This window comes from Camarhynchus parvulus, chromosome 25 (assembly GCF_901933205.1).
Source record: "Camarhynchus parvulus chromosome 25, STF_HiC, whole genome shotgun sequence".
NCBI lineage: Eukaryota > Metazoa > Chordata > Aves > Passeriformes > Thraupidae > Camarhynchus > Camarhynchus parvulus.
The window spans coordinates 1,123,855-1,140,597 of NC_044595.1; the positions used below are offsets into that span (position 1 = coordinate 1,123,855).

At 50.8% G+C, this 16,743-nt stretch overlaps 2 protein-coding genes across 2 annotated transcripts; one reads left to right on the forward strand and one right to left on the reverse strand.

The window, feature by feature from the left end:
- Positions 1-6,858: 6,858 nt before the first annotated feature.
- On the reverse strand, positions 6,859-9,636 carry HJV (hemojuvelin BMP co-receptor). Its single transcript, XM_030965141.1, has 3 exons — positions 9,486-9,636; positions 7,889-8,394; positions 6,859-7,485 (listed from the first exon to the last, which is right to left on the reverse strand). Exons 1-3 carry the CDS (start codon positions 9,583-9,585, stop codon positions 6,859-6,861), a joined length of 1,233 nt encoding a protein of 410 aa, XP_030821001.1. The 5' UTR covers positions 9,586-9,636.
- A 4,697-nt stretch (positions 9,637-14,333) lies between these two features.
- BOLA1 (bolA family member 1) lies at positions 14,334-15,868 on the forward strand. The gene is made up of 2 exons (XM_030965370.1): positions 14,334-14,378; positions 15,313-15,868. The coding sequence occupies exon 2, from the start codon at positions 15,323-15,325 to the stop codon at positions 15,731-15,733; it is 411 nt and encodes a 136-aa protein (XP_030821230.1). The 5' UTR covers positions 14,334-14,378; positions 15,313-15,322; the 3' UTR covers positions 15,734-15,868.
- Positions 15,869-16,743: the final 875 nt, after the last annotated feature.

Below are 16,743 nucleotides of genomic sequence, written 5' to 3' on the forward strand. Positions count from 1 at the left end.
TATATATTTATATAATGTATATTTCTATATTATAGTAATAATAACTTATAATATAAATATAAATACAAATACAAATATAAATACAAATATACAGTTTTATAATTAAAATATAAATATGGAGAAATTTCTAACGATAATTTGGTGAAAGTTGGGGAGCTTTTTCCAGCCTCCCCTGCCAGGGGATATTTGACCCCTGTCAGAGCCCTGTTTACCGTCTCCCTCTCCAGTTCCCATCCCCTCAGATGCATTCCAGCGAAGCCAAAGGGCCCTGCAGCTCCACGTCAGTGAGCTCATCGGGGATATGATCCCAAGCACGTTCCGCATCCCAAAAATCCTCCCCGGATCCCTCCAGACTCGTCCGTCAGTGCTGCCCTTTCCCCCGCTGCCCTGCATCCCTCGAGGGTCAGGATTTCTCTAATGGATTGGGATTTTCGCTTGGAAAAAGGCGATTTTCCCAATGTCAAACCCAAGAAAATCAGGAGAAGAATCACCAGGGCAGGGACAACCTCCTGCCAACACTAAAATTTTATTTAACACTTTAACACCCATCGCACGGGCTCAGGGGTTCCCCAGGTGGATGCATGGGCAGAATGACAGGATCCATAATTTTTCCTGGAGCTCCTAAACAGGGAAAAGAAATTTCCAGGAAATCTGAATGGATCTGGGGTGGGGTGTCAGGATTTTCACTTGGAAAAAGGCGATTTTCCCAATGTCAAACCCAAGAAAATCAGGAGAATAATCACCAGGGCAGGGACAACCTCCTGCCAACACTAAAATTTTATTTAAGGCATTCATTCCCCTCCAAGCTGTTACTTGTAAAAAGCCAATTTTCCCAGTGTCAAATCTCCTTCAAAACCCAAGAAAATCAGGAGGAGAATCACCAGGGCAGGGACAACCTCCTGCCAGCACTAAAATTTTATTTAAAACTTTACCACCCATCCCATGGGCTCAGAGGTTCCCCAGGTGGATGCATGGGCAGAATGACAGGATCCACAATTTTTCCTGGAGCTCCTAAACAGGGAAAAGAGAATTCCAGGCCACTGTGAGTCACTTTGCCCTCCATCCCATGGCAATCTGGAATTTACTTGAGGGTCAGGATTGCTCTCAGAAATTTTGATGGATTTGGGGTGGGGTGTCAGGATTTTCACTTGGGAAAAGCCAATTTTCCCAATATCAAATCTCCTTCAAAACCAAGGAAATCAGGAGAGGAATCACCAGGAGTTCTGGGCAGGCACGACCTCCTGGCAGCACTAAAATTTTATTTAACGCTTTAACACCCGTGGGAGGGGATGTTAAAGTGATAAATAAAATTTTCGTGCTGGCAGGAGGTTGGATCCAGGCGGATGGATGGGCACAACGACACGATCCACAGGTTTTTACTGGAGCTCCTAAACAGGGAAAAGAGAATTCCAGGCCACTGTGACTCACTTAGCCTGGGAATAACCCACTTCCAAAGCCACAGGGGCAGAAAATGAACCCTGAGGTGACTCACTCAGGGGAAGGAATTGGGCATGGCTCAGACTTGTTTTTGCCAGCACAGCCCTCTGGTGCTGATAAGATCCGTGGTTTTGTTGGGTTTTTTTAATTTTTTTTTCTGGTGCTGATAAGATCCGTGCCTTTTTCTGCTCCGCGTTATCAGGCTTGGTTGCCAGGAGAAGCCACGCTGCTCCCGGGGCAGCCTGGCCTTTGTCCTTGCTATATAAAAAATTAAAAAAAGCAGAATTTAGTCAGGGATTGCTGGGGAGAAGGAGGATTCTTGCAGCCCTGCGGCTTCTCTGGGATGTTTATTCCATTTTTTTTTTCTCTCACCTTATATGGTCCCTTCCAGCATATTCCAGGCTGGGAAAGGGAGGGAGAAAGGGGCAGGGAGGGATCCGCAGCGGTTTTGGAGCAGGGGACAGAGTGTGCACTTGGGAGCTGGGGTGGAAAAAGCGTTTCCTCTGCTTGTTTGTGCACGGGGAACACTGGGAATTGAGCCCAGCTGGGGAAAAAAAAGGACTCTGGAGCTGGGTTGGCTCCTGGAAAGCAGCTGCTTGTCCTACAATAATAAATATATTATATTCATTATAAAAAAAAATATATATATATAAAAATAAAAATTTTAAAATTGTTCTTTTTAATTGTTCTTTTTAATTTTTCTTTTTAATATTTTATATATAACATTATGTATTTTATATTTTAATATATATTTATACAGTTTAATATATTATATATATTATTTTTCTATATTCTATTTACATATATTATAATGTACTCTATTTATGATAATATATTTATTATATATAAAATATATCCTATTTATATATTATAAATATATGTCTATTATGTAGAAAATATATCTTATATGTATATAAATATATTATATATATATTCTATTTATATATATTATAATGTATTCTGTTCATTATAATATATTTATTATATATAAAATATATCCTATTTATATATTATAAATATATGTATATTATGTAGAAAATACATCTTATATGTATATAAATATATTTTATATATATATATATATATATATATATATATATATATATATATATATATAGTGGGAAATAAATTTATAGCCGAAGAGGAAACCCAAAGCCTTGCGAGAAAACTCGCATGTAGAAACCTGAAAATGAGAAATACTGATTTAGAAATACCATAAAATAAAATTAACGTTGTTAAGGAAAAAAATTGAACTAAGAAAGTGTTTAAAAAAATAAAACGAAATACTTAAAATATAGAACTATAAAAATGCATTATAATACTTGAGAAAAATAGAACTATAAAAATACATTATAATAAAACCTCACAAAGACTATTTTAAAGTAATTAGCTTTAAAGTATTTACAACATAGTGTAACTGCAACTAATAAACCAAACCCCACTTATAATATATTGTAATTAAAAAATAGTTGACTTCTAATTGTAATAACATAAATTTTAACATCTATTTTGGTAAGATTTATTTTTATTATTTTATAACATTTCTTGATATTTTTATAGCATTTCTGTCTATTTTTATAACATTTCTTTCTATTCCATTTATTATTTATAACATTTGTCTACTTCTATACCATTTCTTTTTAACATCTAAACATAACATCTCTATTGTCTCACCCTTCTCATAAAAGCAAAAATAAAATCAAAATTTTTAAAACACCTCTCAGTTGCCCCAAACTCTACATTAAAAAAAAAATAAAATCCCAAAGATTCCCTTTTTTTTTTTGCTGTTTTGTCCCCAGCAGAGGCTTTTGTCCCCCATGTTTGAGATTCTGCAGGGTCAGGGATCTGGATCTCCTTTTCCCTTTCCCTCAGCGTTTGCAGGGGAGGATTTTTTCCCTGCGAAATCCCGTTTTTCCAGCTCCCACTGGAGACTGGGATGTGGAAATTCTCCATCCAGGTGGGATTTCCTCCCCTGTCCTCTGCCCTGAGGGTGATTTTTTTGGAGCAGGGACGGGGAGAGAAGGTTCCAGAAGAGCCCAGCCGCCCATAAACAAGGAGGAATTGGGATCTTGGGAATGCAAAGTCCCATGTTTGTCATTCCCTCTGGAAGGAGGAGGCAGCGACATCGGAGAGGGGCAGAGCTCCTGGAGCCCCTCAGACAGCAAAGAAATGGGGAATTTTTCCTCCTTTTCAGCAGCAGAAACTGCTCCGAGCTGGGAGCGTCAAGCTCGGGGAAGAAAAGTGTGACTTGGAGCCATCTGGTGTCTGGAAGGTGTCCCTGCCTCGAGCAAAATGATCTTGAAGGTCTTTTCCAGCCAGAACCAACCTGGAAGGGAGGAATTCTGGAATTCTGTGATTCCGTGTGGATGGGGGTGAGGATGGAAATCCTGAAACTCTGGAGCTCTGACTGTGCTGCAGTGCTGGGTTCTGTGGACATCTAGGGGCTTTCCCAGGAATGGCAGAGGATTCTTCATCCATCCATCTGTACATCCATCATCCATCATCCATCCATCCATCCATCCATCCATCCATCCATCCATCCATCCATCCATCATCCATCCATCATCCATCTATCCATCCATCCATTCACCATCCATCCATCCATCCATCCATCATCCATCCATCCATCCATCCATCCATCCATCCATCCATCCATCCATCCCTCATCCATCCATCCATCCATCCCCCATCCATCCATCCATCCATCCATCCCCTCCATCCTCCCCTCCTCCTCCATCCTCCTCCATCCTCCATCCTCCTCCTCCTCCTCCAACTCCTCCTCTCCCCCTCCCCCTCCATCCATTAATCCATCACCACATCCTATCACAAGCCCACCACCCTCCTCTGCATCACCATTCGGGGCTCAAACCCAATGCAGGGGTTCATCTAAATCACGTAAGAAACCAAGGGCTCAAAGCACGGGTTTGGGAAAAGGCCAGGGCCGGGGTGGTCCTGGCCCATTCCCAGATTATTCCACCCTGCTCCTCCTCAGAGCCACCCTGGGGCAGGCACGGGCTTCTTCCCCCACCCCAAACCCAGGAGCAGAACGTCGGCACCAACCCGAGTTGTTGATGTCAACAAAGTTGTTTCCATTGACGTCAGCGGACTTTGGATCGACCCTTCCCCTCCCTGGCTGATGTCACCTGCTGAAAAACATCTCAGCCTCTCCATCCAGCTCCAGCAGAGCCCACCTGGGGGAATTCACCACCCAGTTGGAGCTGAGGGGGTTCAGGGCGGTCTCCCATGAGGAAGAGGCCTCAGGAGAAGGTTTGGGTTGGATATTTTGGGAACTGTGCTCGTGGGAAGGGAGGTCTGACCTTGGAACCGTCCTGGATGTGTTCAAAACCAGGTGGATGTGGTGCCTGTGGTCATGGGTCAGGAGTGGCCTTGGCAGTGCTGCGGGAGAGTTAATGATTAATGATCTCAGAAGTTTCTCCAACCTTAATGAGTCCATAATTCATCAGCTTCTCCACGTTGTAATCCAGTGGTCAGGATTGTCCACGCTGGGCCGCTCCTGGTGTAACCCTGGGTTGGGTGGAGCTGCCGAGCCTCAAAGCCGGAACCAGAGCTCTCCAAATCACAATTCCTGGACATTTTCAGTTTTGGGGGCTGCTCTCTAAATTTCAGAGGTGGCTCCTGAGAGAGGGTTGGTAAGGAAAGCTCCAGGCCCAGTCCTGGTGGCGCAGGTTCCTGGCTGTTCAGGAGGAGGGAAGGCCTGGTTCCACTGGGAACCCTCCTTTCCCCATGGAATTCTTGTTGGATGGTTCCACAGGCCAACAACTAAAGGGAAATTATGTTCTGCATCATCAAACCCATCCCGTTTCCACCAGGAGCTCCAGCGCCACCAACGCTGCTCCTGAGGATTTCATCCCTACAAGGGGGGTTTCATCCCTATGGAGAACATTCTCCCCACAGAGGATTTTATCTCCCCCCAAGAGGGTTTTATCCCTCCCCAGGTGATTTTCTTCCCAAGGGACACGTGGAGCACATCAGGAAGCAGCTTGCTTTCCTCTCCGTCCACCCAAAGCTCTGGAGTCACAGGAGCAGGGCAGGAAGGAGATATTCTTATCCTCATCTGCCACTGCTGCCCAAAGACATGAAGAGACAGATGACAGGAAATGGGGACTCAAAAATAGACTCTTTAATGTCAAACCCACCAGGGATTACCAGGAGCAGAATAAAAAAACGTGGAGCAGGTCTCCTGCTCATCACTGCGTGCTCTGAGCACCCATCTGAGGGGGAACTCACCGTGATGTCCATGAAATTATTTCCCGTGCGTTCTTTGTGCTCTTGGCACAAAAGACCAAAGAGAGAGAAAATCCTGTGGGTGTATTGAAACTTGAATTGTAGAACCTCCCTCGATGGAGCCTCCGTGCCTGGAGCGGCGGAAATTCCCTTTTCCCTCACGTCCACAAGCCCTTCCTGCAATTCTGTGGGACAGGGGTGGCCAAGTTTTTAACACTTTATTAAAAATAAAGTCTTCCCTAAGGAAATTATTCCTCCTGTAGAGCTCCGTCTGCTTTACTGAAATCCTCTGAAATGTGTGAAATTCGCCCTCCCCTCTGCACGGGGCAATACTCTGCCCCGCTGTGTGCCCAGCTGGCTCTTTGCCATCAGGAATTCTGGTTTTCCCAAGCAAAAGCTCCAGTTTGGGTTGGATTTGAGCAGCAACAGAGAATCTGGGCCCAAGGGTGAGAATTCCCAAGGGCTGTTTTGTCCTCCCTAAAACCTGACACCGGTCCCCAAGTCCAGAGCCGGCTAAATTGAGTCCACAACAGGTGCCAAGAAAACAAGGAAAAATAGCAACAGCGGCCTGGGATATAGGAGATCTCAAGCTCCACAGCTCCCACTGCTGGAGATTCTCTTGTTATTTATCCTGGAAGAGGAGCACATGGACAAAACCAGCTGATTTCTACTCAAAAGTCTCCCTCTTGGTCACCACGTTCCCCAGAATTATTTGTGGCCTTGGTCTGCTTTGGGAGCAGCTGAGTGAAGGGTCCCAAATCCATAAAAAAAATATTTTTTACTGCCCAAATATTGGGCTTTGGGCTCTGAGTCTGTTATTTCCGGATCTGTAGGGTTCCTGAGTGGAATTCTGCTGGATTAACATGGAGAGAAGGGTGGGAAGTGAGTTATGGAAAGGCTCTGAGGGACAGAGGGGGTTTCTAACCCAGGGGGTTTATTTTTCTTTGATGCACCGCAATGGCACATCCTTAGGGGAAAAGGAATATGCCAGAAAAATTTGGAACTGCCTTCAGGAGAGGAGCTGGGAGCAGCTGTACCATCCGTGTGAGACCAGCGGCGCTGAACCAGGGCTTCACCCCTTCCCTCTCTTGGGTCTCTGAGACACCTCCTTCAAGGTGAGGAACCTTCACGGTGGAGCCAGCAGCTCTCCCAAGTTCCCTACAGAGCAGGCAGGCCTTAAAAGTGCAACAAAACAGCCCAAAGTCCACACGGGAGGAGGAAGAGGAGGAGGAGAAACGATGGAGAGCTGAGCTGGCAGCCTCCCCCAGCCTGGAAGATGTGGAGCTTCTCAGCATCGGGCAGGAAGAGCCGGGCGTCCTCCAGCGCCCCGTGCGCCGCCATGGTGAAGTTGGCGTCCCCAGAGGTGACCACATCGAAGACGCACGACTGGAAGTAGACATCCTCCACGGGCAGCATCTCCCGGCACAGCGCCCGCGCCGTCTCCGCGGGGACGCGGCCGCGCCCGCGGGGGCTGCGGGACATGCGCTGGCTGTGGGGACAGCCGCCCACGCAGAGCTGCAGGTCCTGCTCCTCCGTGAAGGCCCCGGCCACCTCCTCGGCGGCGCGGATGGAGAAGGAGAGCTGGCGGCCGGCCTGGCGCACGGCGATGGTGGTGCCGATGTAGCCGGCGCGGATCTCCACGTGCCGGCCGGGGCTGCGCTCGCGGATGGACAAACTGCTCCCGCCGGGACGCGCGCCGCCGTCGGTGGAGCCGTCCTGGAAGGCCGCGGGGAGATTGTCCAGCTCGGCCTGGTAGACCTTCTGGTCGATGCATTCCTTCATGTTTTTGAAGATGATGGTGAGCTGTGGGGAGCGGGGTGGGAGGGGGGTGAGTTTGGTGGGTGTGGTTCCATCGCGAGTGGTTGGGGGTATCTCAGGATGGAGGTCCCACCTCACCTATCCATCCTCAAACCATCCCTGCTACAGTCCTTTGGGGATAACTACAATCTTTCCTTCCTTTTTTAACATCATTTGAGCAATGGAAAACTCAGGTGGAGCCAAACCCAGCAAGATTCCTCCAGGTACCCCAAGATTCCTCCAGGTACCCCATGGACCACAAGATTCCTCCAGGTACCCCAAGATTCCTTCACCACTATTGTCCCTCCTTCCTCATCTCCCCCGGGTCTGAATGGGTTCCAAGGGTTTTGGGAAGCACAGGAGGTGCCCTGACCCTGGATTTGCCGCCCATCCTGTGCGCTAACCTCACCTTGCTGGTGACCGTCGCGTTGGACCCCTTGGCCACCGGCGAACTGGTGGCTTGCACAAACAGATAATCATTGTCCAAGAGCGGCCAGGAGCCCTCCACCCGGCACGTGTGGAAATCGTCACGAAAGGTTCGGATGTGGGGGTCCCCAAAAGCAGCGCAGTGCTGGAAGCCGGGGGGCCGGCCGTGCTTGTAGAGGAAACTCCTCTCGTAATCGCAGATGTCAAGCGACTCGAAGCCATGCGCGGCGTTGGGCGCCGCGGGCCGGGGCCGCGGCGGGGCCGTGGGGCCTTCCTTGGAGCAGTTGTTCTGGATCATGAGGTCCTCGATGCCGTGCACGGCAGAGTGGAAGGCCAGGTCGCCGCGGCAGGTGCGGGCGGTGCGGCGGGTGCACAGCGAGTAGGAGCGCAGCGCGGTGCAGAAGGCGGCGCCGCGCTCGGGCCCGCGCAGGTGCAGCGTGGCCGCCACGTACTCCGAGTTGCAGCGGAGGATCTTGCACTGGGAAGAGACTGAGAGAGAAGGGATGGGGTGGCGAAAGGGCAGCCTGTCCTCCCCCTGTTGCAGATTTCGAGGCAAGGTGTGTTCTGTTACCATCTGAGTGGCTGTTGGCTTTTGTCAAGTGGGCGGTTTTCCTTATTGTCACGGACATATTTTATGAAAAATCCTTTTGTTAACATCTTTTTCTCCCGAGAAGCTGAGAAGCTTCAGAAATGAAATGTAAACAATAATTATCTGCTGCTGTGGAATGCAACGGGTGCATCTTTTATTGGTCTCATGTGGTTGTTTCTAATTAATGGCCAGTCACAGTCCGGCTGTCTCGGACTCTCTGAGAGCCACAAGATTTTATTATCATTCCATTCCTTTCCTTTTCAAGCATTCTGATCAATGGAATAGATGGGATGGGATAGGATGGGATCAGTGGGATGGGATCAATGTGATGGGATGGAATGGGATGGGATCAATGGGATGGGATCCATGGGATCAGATCAATGGGATGGGATCCATTCCTTTCCTTTTCAAGCCTTCTGATGAAATCCTTTCTTCTGTTCTTTTAGTATAGTTTTAATAGAATATGTATAATAAAATAATAAATCAGCCTTCTGAAACATGGATATATCATAAAATAATAAATATATATATCATAAAATAATAAATCAGCCTTCCCTCATCCTCAGACCCCTGAGAACACCCCCACACCTTATCTCTTCCACAACTGTGGTCCTGTTCCTCACTCAGGGCTCACCAAGTGTTGAATTTGCAGGCAACCCCGAGATGGGAAGAGATAAGAATCTTGACTCCATGTTTCAGAAGGCTGATTTATTATTTTATGAGATATATATATATATTAAAATAAAATGCTATATTAAAACAAAAAAATTCCCTAAACTATAGGGGTTTTTTCCCTTTTCTTTAGACCTATTTAAACCTACTCTAAACACCCAAAAAACCCACCAGCATCTCACACCTACAACCCACCAAACTAAACCTAAACCACAACATTCCCCCCACCATCCAGCTCGAGATTCTCATGGAGATTCCTCCTGGAAGCATTTTTCTCCTGATTTTTGCAGAGAACAGCCCTGCCCGCGTGGATCCTTACCATGCCTGCAGAGGAAGAGGAGCAGGAATGCTCGGAGGAAGAAGCCGGGGTTTTCCAGCTGCCCTGGGCTCCTACTGTGGGCAGCTCTCCCCATTCCCATCCATGCAGAGCTTGGGGGGGTCTCTCACCCACCAGCAGCTCCCGGCTTCATTCAGCAGCTCCCCTGGAAGCAGAGGTGGCATTGGAGAGATGGGACTGAGAGGGGCCCTTTTAAACACCATTTGAGCAACGGAGAACTCAGGCGGAGCCAAACCCAGCAAGATTCCTCCAGGTACCCCTTGGACCACAAGATTCCTTCAGGTACCTCAGGATTCCTCCAGGCAACCCAAAATTCCTTCAGGTACCCCATGGACCACAAGATTCCTTCAGGTACCCCAGGATTCCTCCAGTCAACCCAAGATTCCTCCAGGTACCCCAAAATTCCTTCAGGCACCCCATGGACCACAAGATTTCTCCAGGTACCCCAAGATTCCTCCAGGTACCCCATGGACCACAAGATTCCTTCAGGTACCTCAGGATTCCTCCAGGTACCCCAAGATTCCTCCAGGTACCCCAAAATTCCTTCAGGCACCCCTTGGACCACAAGATTCCTCCAGGCACCCCAAAATTCCTTCAGGCACCCCAAGATTCCTTCAGGTACCCCTTAGACCACAAGATTCCTTCAGATATCCCAGGATTGCTCCAGGCACCCCAGGATTCCTCCAGGTACCCCAAGATTCCTCCAGGCACCCCAAAATTCCTCCAGGTACCCCAAAATTCCTTCAGGTACCCCACGGACCACAGGAGCAAGTCCAACCCCGCACTTCCAAGGCCCCACCACTTGTCCCCAGGTGGTTTTGAGCACCTCCGGGGATGTGACACCACCTGGGCAGCCCGTGCCACGCCTTGACCACCCTTTCCATGAGGAAATTTCATCACCCTGACATTATTTTATCGCCCTGACATTTTATCACCCTGATATCCAACCCAAACCCCCCCGCCCCCGGTGCTGCTTGAGCTGTTTCCTCACGGGCGTGGGCGTTCAGCATTTCACTGCACCCTCACTTTGGGGACACCCAAAGCGGCATCGGAGCCGTCCCTGGGCGCCAACCACACCCTTGGGCCCTCATTCCTGCTCTCCCACTGCCCCCTCACCTGGATCAGCCTCCTCAGGGGGCTCCGTCCCCGCGTCCTTGTCACAAGCTCTGCCCCAAGTGACGGCCACAGAGAATGGTGGAATAACCCAGGAGAATTCCGGCCCCCCTGGGCTCCTCCATGCTCCTGGATAAATTTGGGGTCCCAGGAGCCCTTCCAGGGGACAGAGGAGGGAGCCCCCCGTGGCTCCTCGTCCCCGGCCACCTTTGCTCTGTCCTTTCCCCCCGCAGGGGCAGAGGCGGGGGTTGAAATCGATCCTTCTAAATTTAGCTGGGCCCTGCTCCAGCCTGGAACAACAGCCAGAGCGTGGAGAAGGTGGAGCACGGCAGCTCCAGGTTCGGGGAGCCCCCAAACCCTGCGGAACGTGGGAGCTCCCCTGGGCTTTCCACCTTGGAAACTCCCGTGGGCACCACCCAGGGGTGAATCCTTGTGGGAAAAGCTTTTCCCTGTGGGATGTGTCCAGCAGGGAATGGGGATGTTCCCTGCCAGGGAACACTTCTCCAGCATTTTGTCTCCTGGGGCGCAGCCAAGTCCTGAAGGCAAAACTGGCCAATGTCCCCAGGGGTCGATGGCCAATGTCCCCAGGGGTCGATGACGCCAGTGTGGCCCCCTGAAATCGCACCTGGCCAGCTGTACCCCCCCAAGGGTGGTCAGGACTGGTCAGGCCATGGTGGCTGCACTCCAAATGGAATCCCACCTCACACCAGCTGCACCAGCCCCTGCAAGGAGAAGGAATGGTCAGGAATGGTAAGGAATGGTCAGGAATGTCTAAACTGGGATTTTTCAGCTCCATTCCCACCTGAAATCCCACCTACATCTGCAGGAAATACCTGCACCAACTCCTGACCCCTACAAGGAGATGGAATGGTCAGGAATGGTCAAGAATGGTCAGGAATGTCTAAACTGGGATTTTTTAGGTCCATTCCCACCTGAAATCCCACCCACAAATGTGCAGGAAGCAGCTGCATCAACCCTTGCTCCCTGCAAGGAGAAGGAATGGTCAGGAATGGTCAGGAATGGTCAGGAATGTCCAAACTGGGATTTTTCAGGTCAAATCCCACCTACATCTGCAGAGAGCAGCTGCACCAACCCCTGCAAGGAGAAGGAATGGTCAGGAATGGTCAGGAATGGTCAGGAATGTCCAAACTGGGATTTTTCAGGTCCATTCCGAGGCCATGGAGGAGGGCAGGGGTGGGAAGTTGGGTCCCTCAGCACTCCAGCACTCACAAATCCCTTTGGGAACACAATTCAGGAAATCCTTCTGGCTCCTAAAGCGAGTTCCTGCTGTTTTCCACCTGCAGGGAGCAAATCCTGGTGCCCGCCTGAGCCAGGGAGAGCTCTGGGGTTGGGGTGGGAAGAGAAATCTTTGGGGAAATCAGTTTTGTGCCAGAGAGCTGGAAGAGTGGATCCCTCCTCTTTCCAGGATGCACAATCACTCCCAAAGGATGCGCTCCTCCTTCCATGCCGTGCTTGGAAGGAAATAAATCCCACTCCTCAGAGAAATAATGGAAATAAATCCCTCCAGAAATCAAGGAAATAAACTCCATCCCTCCAGAAATCAAGGAAGTAAACACCCTCATTCCATAATAAATAAAGGAAATAAATCCCATCCTTCCAGAAATCAAGGAAATCAACCCCATCCCTCCAGAAAATAAAGGAAATAATCCCATCCCTCCAGAAAGAAAGGAAATAAAAAAGGAAATAAATGCCATGCTTGGAAGGAAATAAATCCCATCCCTCCAGAAATAAAGGAAATAAAGGAAACAAAAAGGAAATAAATGCCATGCTTGGAAGGAAATAAATCCCATCCCTCCAGAAATAAAGGAAATAAACCCCATTCCAAGCATAAAATGAGGAAATAAATCCCATCCCTCCAGAAATAAAGGAAATAAACCCCATCCCAAGCACAAATCCCATCCTTCCATCCCCACACCTCGTCCAAGGATCCCAGCACTGCCCTTACCCCAGAAAACGGCACCAAATCCCCCCGAATCCAGAGGAAAATCCTGGTCCCTGCCTGAGGTGGGGATGAGGAGGGAATCCCGAAATAAAGGAAATAAACTCCCTCTTTCCATAATAAATAAAGGAAATAATCCCATCCCTCCAGAAATAAAGGAAATAAACTCCCTCTTTCCATAATAAATAAGGGAAATAATCCCATCCCTCCAGAAATAAAGGAAAGAAATCCCATCCCAAGCATAAATCAAGGAAATTAAAATATTAAAAATCCCATCCCAAGCACAAATCCCATCCCTTCATCCCCACACCTCGTCCAAGGATCCCAGCACTGCCCTTACCCCAGAAAACGGCACCAAATCCCCCCAAATCCAGAGGAAAATCCTGGTCCCTGCCTGGGGTGGGGATGAGGAGGGAATCCCGGCTGTTGCCACCCAGGCTGGGAGCAGAGGGAGGGAAAAAACAGCTGAAGATTCTGACAGGGGAGCAGGAGCTGAGCGGGCTCCGAGAGCGCTTTAAAAATAGCCAGGGGGGGATTTTGGATCCCAAAAGGCAAATTCCAGTGGGGAGGGGAAGGGAGAGCCAAGATTTCCCGAGCGCACACACGGAGAAGAGGGTGAGGTGGGCATGGAATCCCTCGGAGCTGCCCATCCTGGGGGTTCTCCAGGTGTGGGAGAGGTTTTACAGGGATTCCTGTGAGCCACAGAGAAGTCTGAGATCCATGTTCAACCCTGAAAGGATTTCCTGTCGAGGTCCTGGACATAGAAACCAAGAAAGAAAGAAGGAGAAATAAGAGAAATAAATGAGAGAAAGAAGAGAAAGGAGAGAAAGAAGAGAAAGGAGAGAAAGGAGAGAAAGAAGAGAAAGAAGAGAAAGAAGAGAAAGAAGAGAAAGAAGAGAAAGAAGAGAAAGAAGAGAAAGAAGAGAATGTCTATTCCAATAAACACTTTGAAGCCTTCTGAAAATGAAGTGTTGCTTGGCGTTGTCTCCATCTCAACTACGACAGCGATTTTTTGGGGATTTGGGGATCTGTGGAGAGGTTTTACAGAGACTTCTTGAGCCAGAGAGAAGTTTGAGAAGAGGATCCATGCCACGAGGCGGCAGCAGGATTGGCAGGAACCCCAAAAAAGTAAAAAAAAAAGTTAAAACAAAAAACAGACCAAAAGAATCCCCTTCTTTTAGTTTTTAGGGAATCTCGTAAGGGTGAACCTGGAAAATTAAGGATGAAAAACCAGGATGAAAGTAGGAAAAGAATAAGGAAAAAAAAATGAGGAGAAATAAAAAAATGAGAGCGAATCTGGAAAATATGAGGGCAGTGCTGGAAAAATAGGGGTGAATATGGAAAAATCAGGATAAAAGTAAGAAAATTAAGGATAAACGGGAAAAAATCAGGATGATCTGGGAAAAATCAGGATGAAAATAAGGAAAAAAATGAGGAGAAATAAAAAATGAGAGTGCATCTGGAAAACATGAGGGCGGTGCTGGAAAAATAGGTGCGAATATGGAAAAATAGGGGTGAGTATGGAAAAATCAGGATAAAAGTAAGAAAATCAAGGATAAACGGGGAAAAATCAGGATGATCTGGGAAAAATCAGGATGAAATTAGGAAAAGAATAAGGAAAAAAAAGAGAAATAAAACGTTCCCCTGTGTCCCCTAAGCGCGCCTGGCCACGCCCCCGCATGGCTGGTTCCGCCCACTTAACCATATAAGGATAAAAGGGTGTGGCTTTTGGGTATGTGGGCGGGGCTTTGGGGTTGGGTCACGTGGCGCAGCCGAGCCGGTGTCACGTGACGGCGGGAGCGGTGAGGGCCGTGAGGGGACCGGGGGGGATCGGGGGCGCCGTGAGGGAACCGGGAGGGCCCCGAGGGCTTTGGGGACCCCGGCAGCATTTGCTGGTGCCGGGGGGTGCCCTGCGGGAGGATCGGGGGATACCCGCGGGGGACAGGGGGGCTCTGAAGGGCATCAGGCCCTTCCCGAGAGCTCCGGGCCTGAAAGGTCCCCGGGACACCCCGGTGCGTGTTCTCCCCTCCTGAGACCCTCAGTCCCCATCTCTGTCCGTGCCCCCACCACCGCCACTACCCTCTGCTCCAGCCTCTTCTCCCTCTCAGCCGCCCCCCCAAAAATCCTCAAACCCCTCCGGTGCCAAGTGGGGACCTGGGGGGGGCGTTTCCTTCTGCACCCCCAAAATCTTTCCTCTCTCTTTCAGCCCTTGTCTAATGTGGGGTCCTCTCCTGGGGGTCGGGGGGAGTTTCTCTGCTTGCACCCCCCAAATTCCCCCCTCTCTCTTTCAGCCGCTTTTTAATGTGGGGTCCCCTCCTGGGGGTCTCTCCCTGTACCCCCCAATTCCCCCTCTCACATCCAGCCCTTCTCCAATGTGGGGTCCTCTCCTGGGGGTCGGGGGGACTTTCTCTCCTAGCACCCCCAAATTCCCCCCTTTCTTTTGCAGCCCTTCTCCAATGCTGGGGGTCGGGGGAGGTTTCTCCCCCTGCACCCCCAAATCCCGTCTTTCTTTCAGCCGTTTTTTAATGTGGGGTCCCCACCTGGGGATCTCCTCCAAATCCCCCAAACCCCCTTCTGCTCTCCTGGGGGTCGGGGGTGGGATTTCTCCCCCTGCACCCCCAATTCCCCCTTCTCTCTCTCTTCCAGCCCTTCCCCGATGCGGGGTCCTGTCCTGGGGGTCGGGGGGGGTTTCTCCCCCTGCACCCCCCATTTCCCCCCGCTCTCTCTCTCTTCCAGCCCTTCCCCGATGCGGGGTCCCCTCCTGGCGGCCGCGGGCGCTGCCATGGGCGGCGCGGGAGGTCCCCTGGCCCGCACCATCCGCGCCAAGCTGACCGCAGCCCTCCAACCCACGCACCTGGAGGTTCGCGATGACTCCCCCCGCCACGGGGGCCCCCCCGGAGCCGAGACTCATTTCGGGGTGCTGGTGGTGAGCGGGCTCTTCGCGGGGCTCTCGCCGCTGCAGCGGCACCGCCTGGTGCACGAGGCGCTGCGGGCCGAGCTGGCCGGGCCCCTGCACGCCCTGCAGGTCACCGCCCGCACCCCCGAGCAGTGGCACAGCGACCCCCAAAACCCCCCCGCGCCCCCTTGCCTGGGGGGGTCCAAGAGGGAGAAACGCCGCGGGGGCGGGGACGAGGAGGAGGAGGCGAGGAAGCAGTGAAGGCTCTGGGAGAGCCCCGGGAGCGGCGTGGGGCTGCTGGGACCCCCCCAGGAACAACGGGACCCCCCCAGGAACAACAGGATCCCCCCAGGAACAACGGGACCCCCGTCAGGAACAACGGGACCCCCCAGGAACACCAGGACCCCCAGGAACAACATGGGACTGCCAGGACCCCCCAGGAACAACGTGGAGCTCCTGGGACCCCCACCTTGGTTTCAACGTTGGGAGGGGGGCCCCCAAACACCATTGGGGTGCCTCCCCCTTCGTTGATGGGGTGACCCCCTCCACCCCCCCGTGATGCTCCGCCCCAATCCAGCGCCCCACACCACCACCCCCCCTCCCTGCTCCCACCTTGTGGGGGATTTTTGGGGTGTCCCTCCCGTTTAAACAGAATTAATTAATTAATTAATTAAAATAAAAGTGTTCTGTGGGCAGTGGAGAATCCTTTTTTTTTTGGGGGGTTGGTGACTATTTTGTGGGGTTTTTTTGGGGGAATGGGTTTTTTTTGGATGTTTTTTTCCATTTTAATTAATTTACAAACACCTGAAACTACAGCACGGCACGACAGAGCTACGGGGGGGGGCCGGGGGGGGCCCCCCCAAGGACCAGCTACACCAAGGAGGGGACAAAGCACACGGGGGGGGCTGCTTGGAATGGGGGGAGGGGCTGCCCTGGGGCTGGGGGGGCCCCCCAGCTCTGCCCAACCCTGCGGGAAGGGGGCAGAGCATGGGGAACCCCCCCCCAAACCCCAAATTTTGAGGGGGCACAGCACTGGGACCCCCCCCCGAACCCCGATTTGAGCACTGGGGACCCCTTGTACCCCGATTTTTTTTGTGGGGGGGTTTAGGGGCTGTTTGTGCTTTGCAAACCGCTGGTGGTTTTGGGGTGAGGGGAGGAAAAAAGGGGGGGAGATAGGGGGTTGTTAATAGGGGGTGTGGGGGGGACTTGGGGTGCAGGGAGGAGGAAATGGGGGTGCAGGGGGCCCCCCCCGAACCCCCCCCCGACCTCCC